Source organism: Prionailurus bengalensis, chromosome C1 (genome assembly GCF_016509475.1).
Source record: "Prionailurus bengalensis isolate Pbe53 chromosome C1, Fcat_Pben_1.1_paternal_pri, whole genome shotgun sequence".
Classification (NCBI taxonomy): domain Eukaryota; kingdom Metazoa; phylum Chordata; class Mammalia; order Carnivora; family Felidae; genus Prionailurus; species Prionailurus bengalensis.
The window spans coordinates 151,789,734-151,808,685 of record NC_057345.1 but is presented as its reverse complement, the minus strand read 5'-3'; the positions used below and the strand labels follow the sequence as shown (position 1 = coordinate 151,808,685).

Here is an 18,952-nt window from a genome sequence, read left to right as displayed (position 1 = left end):
ACAGCAACAGAGAGAAAGAAAAGAGACCAAGAGGGTGTGAGTGTGTGTATGTAGATGCTCCCGCACTGTTGTTTCTTGGACTGTTTCACTGAGAAAAAAAAAAAAAAAGTATCAAACCAGTCTGGTCACAGTCACCCAATCTCAGGGCTAGATTTGTAATGATTACAAAGCAAAGTGTCACATGACTATGATTATTCTATCAAAAAAATAGAAATCTTGTAGGTGCTAATGTTACTCATCAAAAGAGCCATAGTCTGGGATTTACTGGTTTAGAAGGTACTGTGGTATATTTAAAATTAAAAAAAAACAACTACTTCTTTTTACAAGTTTATGACACTGTTTGAGAAAAACATAGCAACTAAATTACTTTGTATCTTGAGATTCAAGCAGTGTTGTTTTTTCATCTTGGAACCGAAAAACCCTCAACATGTAAGGGTCAGCATTTGTCAAATAAATGAATCAAGCCTAATAATATCATATTTTCTAAGAGAAAAAAAAAGCCAGGGAATTCCCAATTCTGGTAGGTTGTAAAACAGCTTGATATCGGATGTTTCCAGAGCTCTACGAGAGGCTAGAATTCAAATCAGGCAAGAAACGGGATAATAAGGAATGTTTATAGCATATGATCTCTGTACTTAAAAGATAACCATCCATTTTGTGAGGACTCAAGTCCAACAAAGAAAACAGCAGCCAACATACAAATTAGAATACAAATAAAAAGCAGTAAACAATTACAATCTACATTAAAGCTAATGTTCTTATGTGGTATCAGCCATCAAATGCTGTAGGAATTCATATTAGAGCGAAATCAAGAATAACTTGAACAATCGAAGAAAGTTTCACGGAGAAGGTAGAACTTAACTTGAGTCGTAAACAATAAGTAGGTTTTGCATTAGCAGAGGAATGGGATAATGTGTGCAAAAACCAAGGAGCATTTTGGGAGGATAGTGTGAGATGCATGCTAGAGCAGGGGCAAAATAAGGAAAGATATAATATGTACTTTTATAATCACAGAAGCTCGCAATTTCACCATTGTTTTAAAACATTTATGTTTGTTGTTTTATGTTGCAAGGAAGAGGGAGAAAATAAATCAACATCTGTTCTAGGATACTTTAAAAAATGAACGCAAAAGAGAAGGTGGTACCCTCCACCTCCCCAATGCATTTTAATTAATTTATGATTTTTCAACAGCTCTGCCACTTTGCTTTAGGGAAATAGCTTAGGAAATGAGCAAAAAATGTAAAACTGTAAACTATTCCAGATTTAGTTTTGTATTGTGTTAATCCAAAAGACATGTGCACATGTAGAAAGTGCCTCATTCTGGGAATTACGGTAATTAAGGACAAAGAGAGAGACTCGTTTGGGAAAATGGAAGAGTCATTGAGAAGAAAAAGGTTTCCATGAAGAAAGTGGGTGGGATTCAACTATAGAACCAAAAGAATAAAACAAAACATTGGAAAGTAAAGATGAAAAAACACAGCCTTTCTGTATAGTTATATACAAATAAGAGATAATGTGGTAGATTTTTTCTAATGGCCCCAAATATTTTATCAGTTTCTCCCAGCTGTGGTGAAATCTATTCCTCCAACCCTTGACTCTTGGCTTGGCCGGATGACTTGTGTGGACCTCCGGGACATCAGCAAGTGTGACACAAAGGCTTGGAGAGGACTTGCGCACCGGTTTCCTGCTGCTGCTTCCAGGAGCTCTTACGGTACCATGTGACCAGATCTATCACATCTGTTTAACATATAACTGCCAGGCCAGCATACGCTCTCTTAGCACCTTATACTTCCTTATAAAACTTTTCAAAGTTTCAAGTAAGTAACTAAGTGTATAATCAGATAAATAAGGGTGCATTACTTCACTTCGGATTGTTTTCGTCCTCAAGAAAGGTGTAAAATAAGTTTCTGTGGTGTTAAATAACTTATAGGACATTTCTAACCCCTTCATTTATATTGAGTCAGCATTCCTTTTCAGATTTAAAATTTCTTTCAGTCAGAAAACTTAAAAACCTCCAGGTATTTAAATATTAAGCAAAGTTAACAAGGAATTTATATATTAAAGCATAGTCTAAATTTCACTCTCAAGATCACAGAATTTACAACCGGAAAATTCTTCAGAGACCGTCTGATTAAATACCTCTCATTTTAACATGTGAAATAAATAGGAGCTAACATTTCTAATACTAAACTAAATAAATAGAAGTTAACTCAACATTTCTTTATTTTCTTTTTTTTTTAATATGAAATTTATTGTCAAATTGGTTTCCATACAACACTCAGGGCTCATCCCAACAGGTGCCCTCCTCACTGGACTCAACATTTCTAAAACTAAGCATATTGCTAAGTAACCATAGCCAATAGGGCAATTTTAACAACTTAATATGGTTTTTTTTCCTTATATGAAACTCTACTATTTCCATGTTAAAATGATAGTATATTTTGTCATCTATATAACAATCTTCCAAATATCTTAATTTAGCAGTCATGTTTTTTTAAGTATTCCCTTAGCATTTTCCTCAACTAATATTTGTATGAGATGACCTCACCTGAGGTCATATCCACCTTCTCCAATGTGTCTACCCTAGTTAGATATAATCAATATATGAAGATCCACAGGACACATCTGGAGCATTTTGGTTATGCCCATATAGACACCTACAGCACCTACTGGTGGAAATAATATTCCAGGAAGTGAAACATCCAGGGAAAATATGAAGAGTAAGAAGGAAAAAAGAATCAATGTGGAGAGAAATAAACATTTCAAAGATAGATGAGAATTGTAATTGTCAAAGTTTTGAAGAAATAGATGGAAACTCTCACATGTTAATGGGAGTGTATTTCAGTATAATCATTATGGAAGCCAATATAAAAACATGTATGGGGCACCTGGGTGACTTGGTTAAGCGTCTGACTTCAGCTCAGGTCATTATCTCACAGTTCATGAATTTGAGCCCCACGGCTCTGTGCTGACAGCTCAGAGCCTGGAGCCTGCTTCAGATTCTGTATCTCTCTCTCTGCCCCTCCCCTGCTCACCCTCTGTCTCTCCCTGTCTTTCAGAAATAAACATTAAAAAAAATTTTTTTAAACCTGTATCAAAATTTTAATTTAATAACCTTTTGAGGTAGTGAATCTGTTTCTGAGATTATGTAGGGAGGGTCAAATGCACAGAGATACATATACAATAATGTGCAAAGCTGCTTTGTTTAAAAGACAAAAATGAGAAATAAAACTTCCATTGACAAGGGATTAGTAAAATAAAGCATGGTATAACCATGCAATAAAATGCCAATTAGAAATTTAAAAGAGGGGCGCCTGGGTGGCGCAGTCGGTTAAGCGTCCGACTTCAGCCAGGTCACGATCTCGCGGTCCGTGAGTTTGAGCCCCGCGTCGGGCTCTGGGCTGATGGCTCAGAGCCTGGAGCCTGTTTCCGATTCTGTGTCTCCCTCTCTCTCTGCCCCTCCCCCGTTCATGCTCTGTTTCTCTCTGTCCCAAAAATAAAAATAAAACGTTGAAAAAAAAAATTAAAAAAAAAAAAAAAGAAATTTAAAAGAATAGTATCTACACTAACATGGAAAGATGCTGATGTTTTGGGGTGTTTTTTTTTAAATTTTTTTAATGTTTATTTATTTTTGAGAGAGACACATACAGAGTGCAAGCGAGGAAGGGGCAGAGAGAGAGGGAGACACAGAATCCGAAGCAGGCTCCAGGTTCTGAGCTGTCAGCACAGAACCCAATGCGGGGCTCAAACTCACAAACCACGAGATCATGGCCAAGCAGAAGTCAGATGTTTAGCCGACTGAGCCACCCAGGCGCCCTGATGTTTTTTAATGAAAAGAGAGTAATTTAAAAGTTAAAAGGGTACCATAAATCCACTTATATATAGTTTAGTTATAATCATGTATATGTTTATGACACATAATTAATGTTTTGTTCATAATATTAATTCCATTATTAATCTGCTCAGAATATTAATATATTACTTTTAGGAGGTGCATTTTCAGGATTGTTGTTTTGCTTGTCTTCTTTATACTTATTGTATTTCTTGGATTTTTCTAATGGAATGCATATTATTTTAATAATTTTTAAAACACTAAAACTAATGTTATTTTGAAAAAATACAGAAATGTCAGGCAGAAGAAGAGAGGTTAAAGGGTAAAATAGAAAAACACCAAGGAAGACAGGATCTGAGAAAAGTATCAGCCAAGGAAAGAAAGAGAAGAGAAGAGAGGTCTAAAAGCTAAGGCATTGTCAAAGTTCTAAAAGCAACAGAGAATTCAAAAAGGATGAGGACAGAGAGCCACTGTAGGTGGCAATTAAGAGCACTTTGTAATAGTCAAATAGGATACACACTAAGAAATAAGCTATTCACATAAACAGTCCATGTCTCAACTTACTAACATGACTTTTGTTTTTGCGATCACTGTTAACAACTGCATTGGTGTTGCTGACACTGTAATTTTGTATTAATAGCTGTGATGTCATAAAATGCTTTGGCACTATGTCATCTAATTAAATCATGGCAATTATCATTACAAGGAAAAAACTGAGTTATGCAAAGGATAACATAGGCATATTTTAAACCATTTAGCTAGAAATTAGATATCCTTTTGTTAATAAGACTTTAATACTTTTATTACAAATGCTCCCAAGCTAATTTAGAAGCAGTTTCGAAAGTGGTCAAAAGGAATATTCATAATCTTCCTGTCTCAGAGACAAAAGCTTAATTTACCATCAGAAAATTAAAATTTTACCTTCTTCTAATCACAAATTATTTTGTTTCCTTTATTGGCATCCCACCTGAACCTCATTAAGGGGTAGAAATGATAGAGAAAGGAAGCAAAGAGAATCCAATTTTTTTCATTGTGCTTTTCAGCAGTTCTGTCTAAAGGCAGTAGGGACGAGTAGGCTGCCAGGAAAGCAGGAAAATAGAATGGGGAGTAAAAAGGTTCCTTGGAGAAAATATAAGACAGCATTCAGAAAAATAATCTCAGAATACTGGCACGCAAAGTGAAATTAATTCTATTGAGGTTCCAGTGCTACCAGTACTGCTAAATTATAGGTGTGCATTATCCAAAAAATCAAAATGACCTCTTTCAATTATTATATCAATTTATATTTTAATGTAAACATTTATGTGCAAAGTGGCCAGTGACATTTTTTTCCAAAGGGATGTAGGACTGAAGTGCCCTATCGTCAGCACCAGTATCTAAACCTCCTTAGAGAATGCAGGGTATGAAATAGAAAATGGCCCGGTGCTTCTATGCCATTAGCACTTAATTAAATATTGGTGAATGATGACAACTTCCCTAGAAAGGTCCTACCTGAGTGGTAGCCTAGCCCCGCGTGTACTACTGTGAGACTGACCCTCTAGAAAGGCAACAACCTGAGGAGGCTACGCTCACACATAACAGAGGAGCTTTGAAGTAGGATCACACCAGGGGGAAAGATTAGCAGCTGATATAGAGATTTAGAATTTATTCAAGAAGTAGACTAAGTTGATCTACTTCACAATGTCACCTTCATGGTCCTACTCCCTCATTATTAAACTGTGTCACTAAATAATGAATACCCTTAAGTCTCAGATGCCTGGAAAACGCAAAACTAAAGGGTAATATTAATATAAACCTATATGGTATATATTAAGAAGCTTTGGTCATTTGTGGTCTGTCTTCAAAGTTTTCAATATTTAAGGATTCAAATATTTAAGGATTAAAGGGATACTTTCTATGCTGTAAAATTCCTTCTTTTAATATTTATAGGATTATATTTAATGTAATGAAAAGGAATTTCTTTTCATCTATATCTCTGAAATAGTGATTGAAAATGTTACACACACACACACACACACACACACACACAGTCCTATTCAATTCACAAATGATATATTTAAGTCACATTAGAAAGCAGATACCCTCCTCCATCCAAAAAAAAAAAAAAAAAAGAAAGCAAATACCCTAAATGCTATACCATACCTTTGATGGGTAGAAATATTATTAAACACAGTTTGACTTATAAAGAATAATGAAAAGTGATTAACAGTAAGGGCTTTATCCTAAGACCGGCTACCTAAAAACTATCATCCTAAGCAAGGGATACAAAATGTATATCCAGGACCCTGAAATTATGAAACCATAAATTTGCAGGATTTCATAATTACATATACACACTAGAATATATGTTACTGTCCTCAAGCAAATACATGTCTATAACTATTTACAAATGGCCTAATAAACCATAACCAAAGTTCTAAAAATACTTTAAGATCTTTCAAATTTTCTTGGAATTACAATATACCATAAAAACAGATTATAAATAACTATCAAGCTGTTGCTCACTTCAAATAGGTAAAGCATCATGAATAAATTATATATATATCAAAATATATTGATGTGTGTCACATACACAAATTATATGAAATGACTAAAATGAAGAAATATGGAACATGATGTATAGCTCACATGATAATTTTAGAAATAAAAGTATTTAAAACAATACTCTCTCATTTGTTTCTTATTCTTAGGATACTCATGGTAAAATACAAGAGTTCATTATAAAATGTGCTCAGGTGGCAAAGATTGCTCAAGAAGGAAATGAAATTTAATATTGACTATTCTTCAGTATTAGTCTATGTGCCTAATTCCCATTCTCAAATATTCAAAGTATTTGGCAGGCAAAATGTACAATTTCATATGGGTCCTATGTAATTAACTAATTTCATTACTCATTACCAATGGACCAACTACCACTTAGAACTGCCCCATTAATTGACATTGAGCCAATATCAACAATACTAAATGCACAAAAGCTAATCAACCAATAATGGCAGGGAAAAATGAAACTTTTTCAAAGAAAAGACATGTGGAATAAGGAAACAATAAGATTATTCATTTTGTGGTGCAGCAGAGGCGAGAATTTAAAATAGGAGAACATGAGGTATGATCTCACCGGTTTTCAGTTAGAGAGAGGTTCTCTTATTTATGGAAATGAATCTCTCTAATGGGAATTTATTAACTATAAAACTCAAATTTTTGCAAAATTATTCAGAAAACTATTGTGATATGGGTATTAGTTATTGAATCCTTTATTTCTTTATAACAGGACGTGAAAATCTTAACTTTTTTTAAATAGTCATGATCAAATGAGTAAGTATGCCCAAGTCTTCCAATCACCTTGCCCCATTCAGTCCTCTACAACACAAGACTCAGTATTATCTTTAATTCTGCAATACAGTTGTGAAAAGCCCAGACCCTTGTGATTTTTGAATCCCTGCTCTACCACTTGCTAGTCCTTTGGCCTGGCCTATTAGTCTTCTGTGCTTTAGTTTCTTTAACTGTAAAATGGAGATTACAGGGGCGCCTGGGTGGCGCAGTCGGTTGGGCGTCCGACTTCAGCTAGGCCACCATCTCGCGGTCCATGAGTTCGAGCCCCGCGTCAGGCTCTGGGTTGATGGCTCGGAGCCTGGAGCCTGTTTCTGATTCTGTGTCTCCCTCTCTCTCTGCCCCTCCCCCGTTCATGCTCTGTCTCTCTCTGTCCCAAAAATAAATAAACGTTGAAAAAAAAAATTTTTTTTAAAAATGGAGATTACAATAGTACTCTCCTCATTTAGTAATTTCAAGAATTAAGTCATTGTCTACTATGTCATGCAAATATTGAAACTTCATCTACAGTCATTCTTTGCCCCATGCAGAAATTCCAATGCTTTAGCCATACCATATTAACGATTCCAGAATATAACAAATGCTTCCTTCTTTGCCTTCAGAATACCCTTCCTCCTTCAAAGCCCACCTCTGTCTTTGTGAAGCGAAATTTGGTTTCTCCCAACAGAATCCACTTTTTCCTTCTCTTGGAGATAAAAGTTTAGAAATAAAAGTCATAGGCCTAATTTTGGCTCTTTCTTGCCTTCCTTTTTTTTTTTTCAATTATTTTTTACTTTGATTGCAAAATACTGTGTCATAAATACAAGATCTGCACTCATTATCTTTAGTTTTTTGGTGGAAACCACTTTTGACATCATGATGATTATCGTCAGAAAACCATTTCAGTTACCATAAGAGCTCAGGAATGGGGTGGAAGGAAGAAAGTGGGAGGGTACTACCATTGATAGAACTATATTGTATGATCATTTTGTGCTAGGTGCACTTTGGGTGCACCATCTAGTAAGTGATCCCCAAAGGAAATAAACTAGTAAACCATTTTTCTCCTCAAGTGGGATGACCAAAAGAATATCAATATAGGGGTATACTTTTCTTTATTAAATCCTTGACTTAAAAGTATTTTACTGTCTGCTAAAAGCAATAAAGGATAAAGAAAATGTCTCTTTTATTTAATGTGTAGGCCAAGATTTAAAGGTAAGTTTAATTTTTCCATTACAGTTCTACATTTATGAATTCCTGAAAATCAGATTGAAGTATAACTAGATTGATTTATCTCAGTGCAGTGCAACATAATCAGAAACTTCTGTATTTACATGTAAAATAATTTCATGGGTAATTATTTGATGAACATTAATTATGCACCTAATTACATTATATAAATTCACGCTTATGTGATTAGGGATATGTTATTGAATGACATATAAATGAGATTCAATGCAACACATTTTAATACCTACCTAATTCAAGAAAAAGTGCTAGATAACACAGGAAAATGTAAATATGTGTAAGATGATGATTTGTCCCTAAACAAGCTTATAATCAAAAAAAAGAGAAGAAATAATGACATAACATTAATATAAAAAAAGATGTAAACTCAGAAAGAGACATGTGAAGGAAGAAAATAATTATTCTTTTCAGAGGAGTCAGGTAACACTAATGGATGGGAAGAGTGGGCATTCTATTCCTGTGTGCAGGGAAATCACTAGCAAATGGCGGAGATGGGAAGGCACCAATTTGGGCCAAACTAAAAGGCTTTAAACAGAAGTCTTGAATAATATTCCTGGGGGTTACTGTGTCTTCTATGTTCTCAGACTGTAAAAAATATTGAAAACAATAGTCTCTCACTAAATAGGTTCTTTACATGTCAGTGATTTGGGGAAATATTTAACCTATGAGGAGAGATGTGAGCTATAATGCTAGGCAACAAAGAAACATGAAAGGTAAAAGTGCAAGCATTCTACACCATATGCAGACTTAACTCAAAATGGACCAGAGATCTAAACGTATGACCCAAAACTATAAATTAGAAGGAAATATAGGGAAAAGTTTTATGACATTGGATTTGGCAAGGATTTCCCAGATATGATACCAAAAGCATAGGCAACTAAAGAATAAGTAGACAAATTTGACTACATAAAAACTAAAATTTTCTCTGTATCAAAGGACACAATCAACAGAGTCAAAAGGCAACCAATGAAATGGGAGAAAATATTTCCAAATCATATATCTGATAGGAGGTTAATATCTAGAATATATAAAGAATTCATACAACTCAACAACAAAACACCTAATTAAACAAGGAGCTAAGGACTTGAACAATCATTTTTCTAGAGATGATGAACAAGTAGCCAACAAGCATATGAGAAGATGCTCAATATCACGAATTATTAGGAAAATGCAAGTCAAAAACCACAGTGAGATTATCACCTCACACCCATTAGGATGGCTTCTATCAAAAACAAATAACCAAAGAGAAACTCACAAGTAGGGACGGGGCACCTGTGTGGATCTGACTTCGGCTCAGGTGATGATCTCGCAGTCTGTGATTTTAAGCCCCACATCAGGCTCTGTGCTGACAGCTCAGAGCATGAAGCCTGCTTTGGATTCTGTGTCTCCATCTCTCTCTGCCCGTCCCCTGCTGACTGACTGACTCTCTCTCTCTCTCTCTCTCTCTCTCCACCCTCTGTCTCTCTCTCTGTCTCTCTCTCTGCCCCTCCCCCACTTGTGCTCTCTGTCACTCTCAAAAATAAACATTTAAAAAAACCCTACATCTGAGAAAATCACAAGTATTGGCAAGGATGTGGAGAAATTGGAACCCTTGTGCACTCTTGATGGGAATGTAAAATTATGAATTGTTATGGAAAACAATATGGCAGTTCTTCTAAAAACTAAAAACTGGAATTACTGTATGACCCAGCAATCCCAATTATGGCTATATATTCATAAGTATTGAAGGTAGATTTCAAAGAAATATTTGCATTCCCATGCTCATAACAGTGCCCTTCACCATAGCCATGACATGAAAGCAATCATGTTGATCAACAGATGAATGGATAAACAAAATGTAGTATATACATACAATGGAGTATTATTTAGCCTTAAAAAGGAAAGGAAGTCTAACACATGCTACAATATGGCTAAACCTTGAGGACATTATGCTATGAAATAAACTAGTCACAAAGACAAATACTACATGACTTCACTTATATAAGGGATCTAGAGTATCCAAATTCACAGAAATAGAAGATAGAATGGTGCTTGCTCCAGGATGGGTAGGGAGCAAATGTGCAGTTGCTTAATGTGTATAGAGTTTCCACTTTCCAAGATGAAAAAGTTTTGAAGATTGGTTACACAACAATGTGAATATACTTAACACTACTGAACTGTATACTTAGAAATGGTTAAGATGGTAAATTCCATATCATGATTTCTTTAGCACAAAAGAAGCATTTTTTTTTAATTTTTTTTTCAACGTTTATTTATTTTTGGGACAGAGAGAGACAGAGCATGAACGGGGGAGGGGCAGAGAGAGAGGGAGACACGGAATCAGAAACAGGCTCCAGGCTCTGAGCCATCAGCCCAGAGCCCGACGCGGGGTTCGAACTCACGGACCGCGAGATTGTGACCTGGCTGAAGTCGAACGCTTAACCGACTGCGCCACCCAGGCGCCCCAAAAGAAGCATTTTTTAAAAATTTGGCAAAAAACAACCCAGTTGCCCTGATTGGAAATCAGTCTGTTCAGTCAAAATTAATAAAATAATAGCATGTCATCTTTACTAAATTTTCTTATCTTTATTATCATCTAGTTATTACTAGGACATATGACAGTTGCCATTAATTTATTCTTATGTCTGCAGAAGATATAACATGGTCATATCTGAAAAAAATTTTTAAATTCTTTAAAAAGTACAGGCATCAATTGTGAAAAAGTAGGTAGGACCAGGGTAAACAATGAAGAGAGAATCTAAGTGAGTAAGGGTAACTGAAGGGGCACTTGGTTACTTTTATAGGGCCTGTGGAAACTGACCAGACCTATGTATCCATCCATCATGGAGTTTCAGACTCAGTACAGTGTTGGCACTCTCATACTGTCCTTTTAACAGATTCACAAGTAAACAGGATCTGAAACCCATCTGGGTTTTTTTTATGTTTATTTATTTTGAGAGAGAGGCAGAGAGAGACAGAGACAGAGATGGGGAAGGGCACAGAGAGAGAAAGAGAGAGAATCCCAAGCAGGCTCCACACTATCAAAGCAAAGCCCGATGTGGCACTTGAACTCATGAACCCATGAGATCAAGACCTGATCGGAAACCCAGAGTCATATGCTTGAACGACTGAGCCACCCAGGCACTCCTGGAACCCATCTATCTTATCAAGGGCTCCAACATACTTGCCACTTCATGTTCATATGTTCAGTATAGTGAAACAACTTAAATGTTTTGCAGAAAATCCACTCAGTTCAAGTCTTTTTGGACTCTCTTATGACAATTGGTAGGAGATTTAACACAGCCCTGGAGCAAGACCATAAATGTATATTGTTATACTTTCCAAGGGTATGTTTACTTCTGGTAATCCTTCTTGATAGTAATAGATACAAATGCACTTTCCCCATCAATAGTTGCATACCATATGCCTGAGGTCATGTTAACCTGCTCTAAGAAGATTCCATTTCTGACAAAGCAGTGGCAATTGATGCCACCATTTGGCTGAGTCTGTAATCATCCACGACTGTCCTCTATGATTTGACAATTTCTGCAGAGATGACACTAATCTCTGCCATTTCCATCCAGTATCGCATGCAAGACTGATTTTCATTCACTCTCATGGCCAAGACAAGTAGTTTGAGAGCCTTCTCACCCACTACAACTGTTCTTAGCCCCACAAAGACACCAATGTGAAGGTCCTGCTAATTACCAAGTATATATGTCTCTTGGTACTGTTCAGGGAGCAGGAAAATGATGAATGAGTGAGTCAGGTTCCTCAGCAACAGACTCTGAGACAGAGATTTGTGTTCAGGGAGGTTATTGAGGAAAACTGTCAGAAAGAACACCCCTGCAGAAATATGGGCAGCAGCATTTGGTAGAGGAAGAAGTTTAATTATGGTACAGTTGCAGTAAAGGCCTTCATTGATTCCAGAAGGGGCTTTGAAGCTGAGACCACCCTTCAGAGTTGAAAGAAACTGAAGCAAAGGGGCTAGGCCTTTATACTCCTTCACTGATGGTTCATTGAATGCAAAATGCCACAGGGGAGATGGCTGCCTCAGCAAGAAACAGTTACTTTCAGGGGAAGGTAATTTCGGGGGAAGAATTCAGCTGTGGGACACTAGCAGGCAACACCGACAGCAACCAGAGAAATAAGCACCTCAATCCTTAAGAGGGGATGTTAGTGTTCGTGGTAATATCCACTACTAAGGTTATCAGATTTGGCAAGTAAAAAGCAATAAATAAACATATTGCATGGCATACCTATACTAAAAAGTTACTCATTACTCATCTAAAATTCAAATATAACTGAGCACTGTATATTTTATCTGTCCACCACACATGTATTAAAGGGAAAGTAGAAGAAGGAATTTCAAGGATATTAATGTATTTCTCCTTTTGTAACCTGATACTTTGTACAGTACTAATCTCACATGGATGTGGGAGACTAAAAATAAAAACTGGTAAACCCCAACAATTTTTGCTCTACCTACAATCCTGATTTGGTCTAATTACAGGGAATCAGTTGCTGCTCACTACATTTTGCTACTGGAATCAGAAATAAGCTTAGAAAGAACACTAGCAGTTTTAAGGAGGGTGGATTGTGGGAAAGAGAGCACCCAGTATACAGAGAGGGAAAGAAAAAGAGCAGTGGCAGTGGGAGTGAAAAAGAAGAAATGAGAAGAGACACCCCGATGACAGATTCAAAGAATTTACTAACTTCTGATGTAGAAAAACAGGAGGTGAACAGAATCTAATAAAATTGTATGCTCTTGATTTTAGGTAATAGGAAACGAGAGGAAAAATGGTACAAGATACACATAAAACAAAAACATATTTGAAGGGAGAAATTATACATTTGACATAACATTCATCAAAATGTATAATATATGTGAATACATTAGCTAATATACTATACCAAGCTGCTAATATGGTCAAGTGATCATTTCCATTAAACATATTTCACCTGAGACTTTATAGATATTTTTAACCACCTGGCATTTCTACAAGCTGTGCACAGGATGTTACATTATACTGGTAATTGTATTAGCTATTAATAACTCTTACATACATATAAATCCTATAAACACTAATTTTCATATTTAAAATCTTAATTGAATGAAGAGTTTATAAATTGTGTGTTTTTCTTCAATAGTAATTCCAAACTCAATTTTATTTAAAATAAATATCTATTTGTGTTTTATCTACATTACTAAAGAAGTTCTTTTTTTAATGTTTATTTATTTTTGAGAGAAACAGAGAGACAGAGAGCACGAGAGGGGAAGGGACAGAGAGAGAGGGAGACACAGAATCTGAAATGGACTCCAAGCTCTGAGCATCATCACTGAGTCCGAAGCAGGGCTCGAACTCAACAGCTGTGAGATCATGACCTGAGCCAAAGCTGGACGCTTAATCAACTGAGCCACCCAGGCGCCCCGCTAAAGAAGCTCTTAAAATGTGGAGCTCTGGCCGTTTTCTTTAATTACACCAAAGGAGAAACTACTACCCACATTACCTGCAGCAATGCTATCTTTAAAACTGGCACTCTTCCCTTACCCATTTTATATTATGCTGCCAGTCGATTTTTCCTGAACCATGACATCCAACACACTACACCTGCATTATTTTCTAATTCAGAATAATCAGTCCGGGAACCATTGATAGATCTATTGATTCTTTGTGTGCATCACAGCAGAATCCTGTATAGCACCCTCAGATGCTAGGATGTCTATCTACTTAGTATGGTCTGGGAGCAGAACAAATATTTAGAAAGTCAAAATAAGTAATTTTTTTCTATTTTATTTCAAGATTCTAAAATGTAATGTTACATTTACACTCTGTGATGTTAATTTTAATCACCAGTGACTTAGCCACAATTATTCTCTTCTGGGATTAAAATGGCCACTACAGATATCAGTAAAGAGAAGAAAATCTGACTTATCCAGTTGTGTTCACCAATCAGAAATCTCTTAATCACACTGTCCTGAATACCATGCCAAGTAAGAGAATATGTATATAATACACATTGATAAAATAATTAAAATAAACTTATTAAATTCTGTTTTTGTAGTATGTATTTTCCATCCAAAGGGAACATTCAGTATGTCACTACAATTTTTTTAATTGTTTTTTTTTAATGTTTATTCATTTGTGAGAGAGAGAGAGAGAGAGAGAGAGAGAGAGAGAGACAGAGCACGCACAAGCGGGGGAGGACAGAGACAGAGGCCCATGAGACACAGAATCCGAAGCAGGCTCCAGACTCTGAGCTGTCAGCACAGAGCCCGGCGTGGGGATTGAACTCACGAGCCATGAGATCATGACATGAGCCGAAGTCGAAAGCTCAACCGACTAAGCCACCCAAGGAGCCCCAGTATGTCACTGCAATTTTTATAAATTATTAAACTGTTAACTTTCAATTATCTGTGTGCAGATTATCACAATCTTTAAACCCAAGATGGTTTTTTCCTGCAATGAGTATACTTTTAGGCCAACTTCTTGCTTTACTGAGTTTTCTTAAATGTGCTTAGTGAATACAAGTGTAGTTTAATTCATGACAGGACATTAGTAGCTGGTAAATATTCTACTGGGGAAAAAATGTAATATAATGGCATTTCAAATCCAAGGAGAAATTATCTTTATATTCTCCTTTATCAATTTAGATTTTTCAAGTTTGTGCTCCCTTCAATTTGTGTAATGAAAATAGATTGCATAGCAAATCACTACACCCACTCAGGAAGTATAACCTTCTCAGACCTGCGTATTTTCTGTGCACCACACAAAATGTCAGGCACTGAGTAGGTATACTTGCTGAAAGTTTACTCTAAATATTATGTCAATTCTCCTGTTATTCAATTGTTGTAGCTAAATATAAGATCTAAGAACTATGAATTCCATTGTAATTTAGTTACCTGACAATTCCTAGGAGGAATATCCCTTACTTCTCAGCTGTAGTGGATTATTAAGAATTATCTCTGATTATTTTTACTTAAGATTACTTTTTTAACCAAAAGATGAAAAATATCATATACCTGTGTCTCACTAATAATAATTTCTGGTTAAAAATGAAAATGAAGTAATAAGGAGTGTACATTAAATTGTGGTGTAAAATCAAAACCACAATAAGATACCACCTCACACCTGTCAGAATGGCTCACATTAACAACTCAGGCAACAACAGATGTTGGCGAGGATGCGGAGAAAGAGGATCTCTTTTGCACTGTTGGTGGGAATGCAAGCTGGTGCAGCCACTCCAGAAAACAGTATGGAGATTCCTTAAAAAAAACTAAAATTAGAACTACCCTATGACCCAGCAATTGCACTACTAGGCACTTATCCACAGGATATAGGTGTGCTGTTTCAAAGGGACACATGCACCCCCATGTTTATAGCAGCACTATCAACAATAGCCAAAGTATGGAAAAAGCCCAAATGTCCATCGGTGGATGAATGGATAAAGAAAATGTGGTGTATATATATACAATGGAGTATTGGCAATCAAAAAGAATGAAATCTTGCCATTTGCAACTACGTGGATGGAACTGGAGGGTATTATGCTAAGTGAAATTAGGCAGAGAAAGACAACAATCATATGATTTCACTCATTTGAGGACTTTAAGAGACAAAACAGATGAACATAAGGGAAGGGAAACAAAAATAATATATAAACAGGGAGGGGGACAAAACAGAAGAGACTCATAAATATGGAAAACAAACTGAGGGTTACAGGAGGGGGTGTGGGAGGGGGTGATGGGCTAAATGGGGAAGGGGCACTAAGGAATCTACTCCTGAAATCATTGCTGCACTACATGCTAACTAATTTGGATGTAAATTAAAAACAAACAAACAAAAATCCTTAGGAAAAAAATTGTGGTGTAGTAATAACTATCAAGACTTAATGTAAATCTTATGCCAGGCACTATTCTAAGTATTTTTCCCTTAATTCTCATAAGAACTTTATGAAATATATTCTAATGTTACCCTTACTTCATTTTTTAAATTTTATATTTTTTAAATTTGAGTATGGTTGACACCATGTTACATGAGTTTCAGTAGTGTATAACATAGTGATTGGACAAATTTATACATTATGCTATGTTCACACGTATACCTACCATCTGTCACCATACAACACTGTGACGATATCATTGACTATATTCCCTATTCTATTCTGCACCTTTTATTCCTGTGACTTATTCCATAATTGGAAGCATATGTCTACCACCCCCTTTACCCATTTTGCCCATCCCTCCACCCATCTCTGCAGACATCGGTTTGTTCTCTGTACTTACAGTTCTGATTCTGTTTTTTGTTTGCTTGTTTATTCATTTATTTTTTTAGATTCCACATATAAGAATTCTTTATTGGTCTGACTGAATTCATTTGGCATAATACCCTCTAGGTCCATCCATGTCATGACAAACTGCACGATCCCATTCTTTTTCATCACTGAGTAATATTCGTATGTGCGTGTATATGTGTACGTGTGTGACCTCTTCCTTATCCATTTGTGTATTATAGATAGTAAGGTTGCTTCCATATCTTGGCCGTTATCCCTATCTTCTGTTTAAACGTTTATTTATTTATTTTGAGAGAGAGAGTGAGCAGGGGAGGGGCAGAGAGAGAGAGAGGGAGAGCAAGAGAATCACAAGCAGGCTCCACACTGCCAGCACAGAGTGCAATCATTGTTATCCTAATCTTAACAGTTGAGAAAACTGAGGTGCAGAGAAGTTAACTGGCTGAAGTTTTCATAGCAAATAAGGGGCAGAATTCGTATTTAATCCAGTGCTGTTTAGTTTCAGAGTCCATCCACTGAACTGTCAGACCATACTACCTCCCTGCTGACTTATTTGATCTTCTTCCTATTGATGCCTCCACCTCTCACATATATCTGAGTGAAACTAGAATGCCAATTGTCTTTAACTTTCTTTCAGTGACATAGGCTGGACTAGCTGCCCTTCGTGTCCTATTGTCCCCTCTCATGTAACACCTAATGTGCCGGACTGTCGTAACTTCTTTTTTCTTCGTTCCCCAACTGATAGTAATTCCTGAAGCAACAATTACTGAAAGACTGGCATACAACACAGTGTCTGGAATATGTATAGTAGAGATTCATTACATGTCTGTTTGATGAATGGATACTTCTCATTGTTTTTAGGTCTGCCTGGTGGCATTTCAGGCTGCGTTAAAGAAATCATATCCACAACCCACCACCGCCACCATGACTCTGATATCTACTTTTACAATTCTCCAAATTGTGACAAACTTCATATTTCTCTTTTAAATACTTTAAGAAAGCATAACAAAAACTATCCCAAGGAGGGAAAAGTGTCTTACCTTCTAAATCTTCTTTCTCAAAGTGTGTTTTGAGAATAGAACGAGTTCCACCTCTATCCACAACTGCCTCTTCATCATTTCTCTGTAGAATGGGAAGAAAGAAGATCAAATGACATTTCATTTGTCTTTATCCACAGGGATACTTTCCAAGACCCACTGTAGATGCCTGAAATCACACTAATACCAAATCCTATATAAACTATGTTTTTTGCTATGCATACATACCTATGATAAAGTGTAATTTATAAGTAAGGCACAGTAAGAGATTAACAATAAGAATGAAATAGAGCAATTATAACAATAGCCTATAATAAAAGTTATGTGAACATGGTCTCTCTCTCAGAATATCTTATTGCACTATACTTACCCTTTTTGTGATGACATGATATGTTAAAATGCCTATGTGATGGGATGAAGCAAGGTGAATCATGTATGTAGGCACTATGACATAGCATTAGCCTACTATTGACCTTCTGATGGTATCTCAGAAGGCAGATCAACTGCTTCCTGGCCATAGTAGACCTCAGGTCAATCACAGATAAAAGTGGACTAGTGTACATATATTCCCATAATTCCCTTAATTTCAGAAAATAAACTATAATTTAAATCCAATATTTTAGGGGTTTAAGTCAATCACTCAAATGTAAACAACTTTCTATTTGATTATCGAGTGTTAGTTTAAAAAGGAGATTAAAATTAAGTTAACTACATATTCAGAGAAGAATGTCATTTGACTTTCCATGAAATCAAAGGTAGTCAAACATTCCAGTTGCCATCATTTGTTAGTGAAATGAAAAACAGAAAACAAACAGTTATCCTGTCAATTTTGTAACATGCATTTTTTTATCTCTGATAAAGAATTCTTGTTAACAAGAATAACATTTGGACTATACAAGGAAAATATGGAAATCATTAGTATTAACGCCACTAATGCTATGGCAAGGTGAAATAATTTCACTGCCATTTAAAATGGGGTTGGGGGAGGGGAGGGTGGGTGATGGGTATTGAGGAGGGCACCTTTTGGGATGAGCACTGGGTGTTGTATGGAAACCAATTTGACAATAAATTTCATATATTGAAAAAAAAATAAAATAAAATAAAATAAAATGGGGTTGGGGGATCTAATGTCTTGAAAGCAATTACCAGCAATTATTAGGTAAACTACAACTCTAATTACTTTGCTACAGTCTAATGCATTTTATTCAAACTAAACTTTTAATTATAATCCTATACATTGCACTTTCTCTACACAGTCTCTATA

The 18,952-nt window shown here is 36.0% G+C and overlaps 1 protein-coding gene across 7 annotated transcripts in view; it reads right to left on the bottom strand.

The window, feature by feature from the left end:
* SLC4A10 (solute carrier family 4 member 10) overlaps nt 1–18,952 on the bottom strand; it is a 297,649-nt gene that overhangs the window by 172,023 nt on the left and 106,674 nt on the right. For all 7 annotated transcript variants that reach the window (XM_043576897.1, XM_043576896.1, XM_043576894.1 and 4 more), the window contains exon 2: nt 17,692–17,773. In XM_043576897.1, coding sequence (XP_043432832.1) covers nt 17,692–17,773 — 82 coding nt within the window. The remainder of the gene's footprint in view (nt 1–17,691; nt 17,774–18,952) is intronic.